Consider the following 7931-nt stretch of genomic DNA (forward strand, 5'->3'; position numbering starts at 1 on the left):
TTTTTTTTTTTTTTTTTTTTTTTTTTTTTTTTTTTTTTTTTTTTTTTTTTTTTTTTTTTTTTTTTTGTATAGCTTTTTTTTGTTTATTAGCGTTTTTTGTTTATTAGCGCTTTTTTTCTATTCGCATTTTTTTTCTTATTCAAGTTTTTTTCTTTATTATAACAATTTTTTTCTTTTTTTATTTTTTTTTCTCACTTTGCAGTCCTATTCTGTAGAAAGGCGCAACCAAATAAGAAAATTTTTTCGTTTTATTATGTTTTTCCAACCTGCAGGATCCCTTCCCATCATAGATTAGAATATCCTAAACAGTAGTTATACCAATTACGCGTTACTCAGTGATAGTACAGGTACAATACGCAAGGCATAAAAGTTTTTTTTGCAGTCTGACCGCAAAAAGAGGAAAAAACAAAAAACAAAAGTTGTTCGTCCAATGTTTTGTTGCAGAATGTCTCGTTCTGTTTATAATACGTGCGTTTGATTTTGTGCCCCATTATATATTTATACCACGTACATATATATAAACGTATATGTATAATATGTACATGCGCGTCCCCATTGTTCGTTGAGCGTCTTCTTTGGTGTCCGTGCGTACGTACACTCACTGTCACCCTCGCGTGCGCATACTTTGCTTCATGTAGCATTTTTACTCATAATACTATTTGTTTTTTGTTTTTTTTTTTTGCACCAGTTTGTTGCCTAATTCGTTCCTAGTGCGAATTAGAGCCTCCTGCATGCACCTCGTGCGTATTCCCTGTGCTCCCCTCGTGAAGACAGAAAAGTAAGTCTATAACATGACAGGCGGGGCGCGCCCAGTTATTGCTGCTTTGGATTAGATATACATTGCGCACGGCTTGTTCTGCGTGGTGTCTGTCGCGCAGTGTCTTTCGTGTATCGCCTTTCGCGTATTGCCTTTGGCGTAGTGCGTGGTCCGTAGCGTGCTCACGTTAGCACTTATATAAGTAGCGCCAGAGTGGACAAGTGCTCACACAAACGTCGTTACATTACCTAGTAATATACATACACAGCTCACCCACGCACGCACCTGTTTTTTTTTTTTTTTTTGTTACACGTCCCTTCATGCAGCCATCCAGAAATCACCCGTCTTGCCCCCCCCCCAACACGTGATCGAAAATGGCTCTCAACATAGCCTTCTTTAACAACCTTGGAGAAAGTATTTTAAAATATTTTAACCCCAACTTGAGATATGGCAGAAGAATTACTAAAAACTGGTTCATGATGAACCCAACCCATTTCTTTCTGGCCTTCTTCTTTTATGCTCTGTTCGTTCTGGCCTCCTATGCTTACAAAACCTACTACGCGTCCAAGTACAAATCAGATAAGGGGTTGGTAAAGATAAAGTCCTCCTCAAGCTCCAAGTCTAAGAATCCTCAACTTGATGCTATATTAGCAAAGGCCGTCCCTATGTACAATATGTTACAGGTGAGTGAAAGGAATTCATTTTCCCCCCCTCGTGTCAATGCGCACGTGCGTTTGTGCGAACTTCCATTGTGCATTGTAAACCCCCACCCTCAATTGGTTCATATATTTCACACACGTTGTGCCCGTTTTTTTTCTCCTACACAGGTCCTTCTGAGTGTGGTGATCACCTTGCTAACCATATGTGCTGTCCGAAAGAGAAAATTTTCACTCTTCAACAACTATGTTGATTTTTCCAAGACCAACATTGCCCTTTGCTGCTGGCTCTTCTATTTGTAAGTTTTTCACGCGTCCCGGGAGGCGGAAGATACTCCTTCGTTTAGAAGTGGCTTCTTTTCTGGTTATTTTGTGAGGTATTTTTATAACCCCCCCTCCGTGCACACACATATACGCAATAACGTCACACAATTGTTTTTTTTTGTTTTTTTTTTTTTCCTTAGGAACAAATTGCTTGATTTCATGGATACCATTTTGATTGTACTGAGAAAGAAATGGAATCAGTTCACCTTCCTCCACGTGTATCATCACATTTCCGTTTTCCTCATCATGTGGATTAACACCAGCGTGGGATATGATGGAGATATTTACTACGTCATCACCGTCAAGTAAGGACAAGACTGGGGTGTCTACCATATTGTGCATCGTCCCCTAAAGGGGGATATAAATATGCCTCATAGGTTCAGGGGCTATGCGATGAGTTCTTCAGATGGAGTTGGCCCACGAGCATAGCATTTATACCTACCGCTACGATTACGCAACACGTTCACATATACACTTACCTTTTTTTCCCTTTCCCCCCCCCCCCCCCCAACAGCTCCATCGTGCACTTCATCATGTACCTGTACTACTTCCTAGCAAGCATGAAATTCAGCATCCCAGTGTTCGTCAAGGCCAGCGTAACGTATATCCAAATTGCTCAGGTGAGTAACCCTAGAGAGTGAGAGTAGACCGCGTCCATAGCTTTTCTCCTGTTTTGTTTTTGCCTCTGCCTCCGAGTGGTCACATTCCGCAAGCGATGCATGCACATTCGACCTATGAGACATATAACCCCCCCCCCCCTCATTTTTTCTTCCCCCCCCTTTGCAGTTCATCGCCATCATCTTCCCATCGTTCTGCGTTCTCTGCTTGAAGTATAATGCCTACTACCCCAGAAAATTGGTCGCCCTCAGTTTCTACTACTGCATGTCTTTGCTTGGTTTGTTTGTCCATTTCGCCTACAATACTTACATAAAGCCTAAGAAGAAAGTCGCTTAATTTTTTTTTTTTCCCCCCTTTCCATTTCGTTTTTTTTTTTTTTTTTCCCCTCCTTTTTCCCCTCCTTTTTCCCGTCTTCAAATTTTTGTCACGAGTAACTTGCAAAATTATAATTAAACACATGAAATAATTCAAGTAATCGTTTGTGCTTATTTTTATTAGTTACCATCGGAACAGAAAAACGGAACGGTATGTTGGGGGGGTTGTACGGTCTGCCGTTGATGTTTTTTTTTTTTTTTCCTCCCCCCCGTGGTTGCAGTGACGGAAGAGTCGTTCCTTTAGTAGTCATTTTTATACGTGCCGCTATACAGTTAGAGCCTTTTTTTTTTTAAAAAGACATGTCCCTCTTTTTATGCGCGCGCATGCATACGGCGCGTAAAGTAAGGGGATGATGTTGTTTTTGCAAATGCTGTGCATGTTACACGTAATCGCCATTCGCGATCCATTGCATGATAAAAACATAAAACAAAATAAAAGACTTGCGCATATATATATCTACCACACATATTTTCTACGCCGTCATTGAGTCAGTGGCGCCTTTGCGCCTCCATTTGTTGCTTGCCCTTTTTTTCACCCACTCTTTTTGTAAGTGTGTCATTTGTATCCCGTGATGCGCGCATTCCGTACTTGTGCGCGCACACGCAAAATATGTTTTATACACCACAAGTCTGCAGTGCCCCCCAACAATGTTATTCATTTCATACCCCCTCTCCCCCCCCTTGTTATATATTGTGTGTCCTTGTTAACCAATTATTTTATCTACACTTGAATGATACATGATTCATAAAACATTGTAACTGTTAAGTAAATTAAAACAAGTTGGTCATATAAAAAAAGAAAAAAAATTGCACCGCGCAAGTGCACATATATATTACACCAATGCAAAAAATGCAACCCCCCCCCGCGCGGAAGGAGAAATTATTAAATACAAACACATGTGGGACAACGTAGAAAAAGGGTGCACACGCTACCTATATATCTTTGTAGAAAAAAAAAAAAAAAAAAAAAAATTGCAACGCGTTGAAAAAAAATAGAAAACGGGAAATGAGATATTAAAATGACGAAATGGCACAGTAGGGGGCCAACGTTGCAAAATCACAAACGGGAAACAAAAAGACTAAAACACAAACAAAAGGAAAAAAAACGCGCACACTGAACGCGACAAACGTGGCAGTAAACACACCCGTGCGTGTGTAAAGTATGGGGGTTGGACAACGGCGCGGAGGAGAATTATATCCTTCCAATTAAAGCTTCTAATGCCATTTCAATGGGGTGTTTTTATTCTCCCTACGCACCGCTTTTTTTTCCCACCCACAGAGAGAAAAAAACACACGCTACTTCCTACTCGCTCATAAAAACGCGCAGCTGTTCCTGCAAGTCGCTGTTCTTCGTCTGGTACATCTTCACCTGCGCAAGGAGCTCTTGTATCTTCTCCTCATAGCTCTCTATGAGGGCGGGCTGATTACCTCCTCCACTACTGACACTGGCACTGGCGTTGACATCGGCGAGGTTATTTAAAATGGTGCAGCTGCTTCTGTTGCGCAACAGGTGGCACGTGCCGCTATCACTCTGCACCCCACTAAATCTGTCATTTTTACAAAGCGCAGGTACAGACGTGAAGTTACTCAGGAGGGAATACTGGGTGCTACCGTTATTGTTTATTCGTTTCATTAAATTCATTTCAAGCTCCTCCTTTTGCTTCTTCAACATTTTAATTTCCGCCTCCTTCTCCTTCAATGCGTAACTCAAATTATTATTAAAACTCAGTAGCGACTTAATCTCCACGTTCAGCTTGGTGTTTTCAATTTTGCTTTTTTGTATCATGACTTTTCTCTTTTCACACAAGTCTTGTAAAAAATTTTTTTCTCGAAAGAGTCTCTTCACATCATTGGCATGGTTAATGGTGTCATAGCATTGCTCAAGTGCCTTCTGTTGATCATCACTTATTTTTCTTTCCTCTGCGTAGGGTACTTTCTCCTTCTTTTGATTGTAATACAATTTTGCAAAGTCTGGGTGTTTAATAAAATTACGCACACTGGAACTACAGTTCGTGATTACACTGTTGGTGTCTCCCTTGGAAAGATATTCATCCCGCTTGCCAACTTTCTCACTAACGTTTTCTTCCCCATGAGGTATGTTATTATTATTATTACCTCCTGCCTCATCCTCTTCCTGCTCTGCCTCGTAACTATACACGTCGTTTTTGCCCTTCCCCTGGAGCTCACCATCCTCCTCCTCATGCTTAGCGGTTGCATCCTTGTTTACGTCACCATTGCAGGGCGCACAATTCTCTTCCTCTTCATCTCCGGGAAATTTTATGCTCGCCAAGTTGAATCCCGTATTGGGACTGTTACCCTCTTGATCATCTTTCGAGTCACCGCTCTGGGGTAATACTTTTTCTGCATTCTCAGCAACACTATTATCTACATTGCTTTTGTTTTGGTTTTTCTTTTTTTTCCCTTGTGCTCCTTCCTGAGTGTCGTAATTATCACACGAGGACATATTTAACCCTCCCTCAGCTACCTTTCCAGCCGTTTCGTTTTTACCAATGTGACTTCCTTCATTCAGTTGGCTGTTACCGCAGAAGGACTCGTTACTGTGGACTCCTTTCCGGATGCCACGTCCAACAACATCACCTCTAAGACCCATATTTATATTCTTATTCATTTTGCCTCCGCCGAGAGAAGACTCCACTTCAGGATTACCTCTCAGCGCATTACCCACCACAGCTGCACTAACGTTGGAAATTTTGTCCTTGTCGTATGCTTCAAACAGCTTACTAACACTTTTGCTATTTTGCTCCTCAGCCATCTGCCCCCTCGCGTCTTTCCCGTTGATGATGCTACCGCCCTTGCCCCCAAGAAAGTTGCAGCGAATCTCTTCCAGCTCCCCGTTGGTATAATTATATGCACGGCCATAATGCTTATTACTAATGGCACCTTCTTTTCCAATTAGCTTTTGTGCAGAGAAAACTGACCCACATTCATCCTCATCAATCACGTTGTTATAACTTACACCTGACACGCTGGTGCCATGTTTTCTTTTATCCAATCGTGCATATAACTCGTTCTGATCGTACTGACCCAAATCAGAGTACCTCACACTGAGGCATTTTTTACTTATTTCAATTAACCGCTGGGATCTGCTTATAAGTTGGTTGTGGCTAATATCGTCCATCTGTTCGGAAGCGGCAGGAGACTCGCTCTTATCCATTTCAGTGTTTCTATTAAAGGTCTCCGACATAACAGAATCAATTTTGTAATTATCACAACTGATGAAAGATTTCCTCAAGTGTTCATTGTGTGCTTTGTTTTTTTTTTTAAATAAAAGATCAAGTTCGCTTAGCTTGTTGTTGCTCATATATTTGCATTTGCTTTTCAGCAGCTGGTCCAGTTTCTCCAACGAGTTGTAACTCGCCCGATTGTCTTCATGGCGCCCCTGATGGGTACTTCCACGTTCGTCATATTGATACTCATCATTCGTACCACCTCTTCCCAGTTGCGGCTCCATGTCAACCGTAAAACCTCCTTTTCCTCCTATGACGCTTCCCTCCAGATCGCTGCGACGATAGCTGAAGCTCGGGCAGGTCAAATTTTCATCCGACTGTACGGTAAAATTTCTGTACTTATTCATATTAGGAAAGAGACTGTGTCTTCCACTTCCCCCTCTGCGACTATCAAACGGGACGAACCCTAAAAGGGTACTATTATTGTGTCCCCTTTCCAGTTCTCTCCCCCCTACAGACACACTGTCGCAAATTTTCTTATTACTCAACAGGTAGGTATAATCCTCCCTTTTAGCAAACAACCCCTTCTTCCCTCCCTTTGGGTCAGTCAAATGCAAACTTCTCGATTTCATATTGTCATAATAATTCTGATCAGAAGTGGAGAGTGCACCAACTCCTATATTCATGTTCTTATGTGAGTGGCTGTTATGGCCGATTCTGCTTCCATTGTGTAAACTAATCCCTCCATCGATTCCGACCCCCTTCAGAGCAGCATTATATTTCATCAGATTGAACATGCTGCCATTGCGGAACGAGGAGTCAAACTGATCATCCGCGTGGGTACCCAAATGGCCACCAACCTGATCGCCAACCTGACTACCTACCCCGCCACCATTCACATCACTAGCACTTCTCTTCTCCCGCAGAAGTAAACTCGCACTATTATTATTTTGAAACTCCGATTGTCTCGTCTTTTCACTGTTCAACATATCCGTGCAACTGACATACGTTTCATTTTTCAAATAATCATTTTCAACATCGAGGATGTTATTTCTCACGTACTGCCCATCACAATAATCATTGCCAGGTTGAAATGAAGAATGTCGTCTGCGTAAGTTCATACTTTTTGGATCATCCAGTAGAGCATGGTGGTTGTTCACACTCTCTGCATCATTATCTTTGTGGGAAAACGGTTCCTCTTCTTCCTGTTTGTCATTTTTGTTTAAGTATACCTGGATGGCAAGGTTACGCGATACACCCCTGTTGGGACTGTCTCCGCTTCCCCCATTCTCCTCTCCTCCTACAGCAGCCGCCGCTCCTGTAACATCTTTCGAATGGTTAGCAAGCAGCCACTCATTTGATTTATTTTTCAAATTGTAACTTAGGTTATCTGATGAACTCACCCCTTTGCAAAAGTTGTACAAACTATTTTCAATATAATTGCAGTGTCTCTTGTTCGTTTTTGTAATTTCGTTGAAGTCATTATAAAGGGATTCCCACAGGACATCGCTGCCCTTGGCATCATCTCCTTGGCTGTTCAGTTTCATTTTCGCTTACATCAAGTTGGGGCGTTTTTTTTTTTTTCTCTGGCGTGCGCTAAGCTCGGCAAACAAAAAAGTTACACTGCTACACCCGGCTTGACAGGTGTAAAGCCAGTTAGTGACCACGTAACACTGAAACAAAGGCACCAGGATCAGCAGTTCCCGTGTCGCTAAAACGGCTCCTCAAACGTGTGCAACGAGTGGATCTGAAAAGCAGACACACCTACGTGCGCACACATATATACCCTTTTTAAATGGTTTCACCCCACAGAAATGGTAACATAATTTTATATTGTTCAACACAACTTGGTTATTTCCTCCCCGTACGCTTCACACTTCCTCTGTCGTTATCAACTTTGCTATCACGTATGACGTTTCAAAATGCATGCACAACCGCGGCATCACTGATTGCGCATCATTTTTAATCAATCACGTTTTGCTAATCAGGGCAAAAAAAAAAAAAAAAAAAAAAA

General features: G+C 41.7%; 2 protein-coding genes across 2 annotated transcripts; one reads left to right on the forward strand and one right to left on the reverse strand.

Moving 5' to 3' along the window:
• Positions 1-1131: 1131 nt before the first annotated feature.
• Positions 1132-2691, forward strand: AK88_01417 (uncharacterized protein; the record flags this gene model as incomplete). The annotated part of the gene is made up of 5 exons (XM_012479052.1): positions 1132-1440; positions 1585-1712; positions 1878-2042; positions 2252-2357; positions 2524-2691. 5 exons carry the CDS (start codon positions 1132-1134, stop codon positions 2689-2691), a joined length of 876 nt encoding a protein of 291 aa, XP_012334475.1.
• Positions 2692-4032: 1341 nt separating this feature from the next.
• Positions 4033-7464, reverse strand: AK88_01418 (uncharacterized protein; the record flags this gene model as incomplete). The annotated part of the gene is made up of 1 exon (XM_012479053.1): positions 4033-7464. The coding sequence occupies one exon, from the start codon at positions 7462-7464 to the stop codon at positions 4033-4035; it is 3432 nt and encodes a 1143-aa protein (XP_012334476.1).
• Positions 7465-7931: the final 467 nt, after the last annotated feature.

The sequence above is a fragment of the Plasmodium fragile genome (assembly GCF_000956335.1).
Source record: "Plasmodium fragile strain nilgiri unplaced genomic scaffold supercont1.12, whole genome shotgun sequence".
NCBI lineage: Eukaryota > Apicomplexa > Aconoidasida > Haemosporida > Plasmodiidae > Plasmodium > Plasmodium fragile.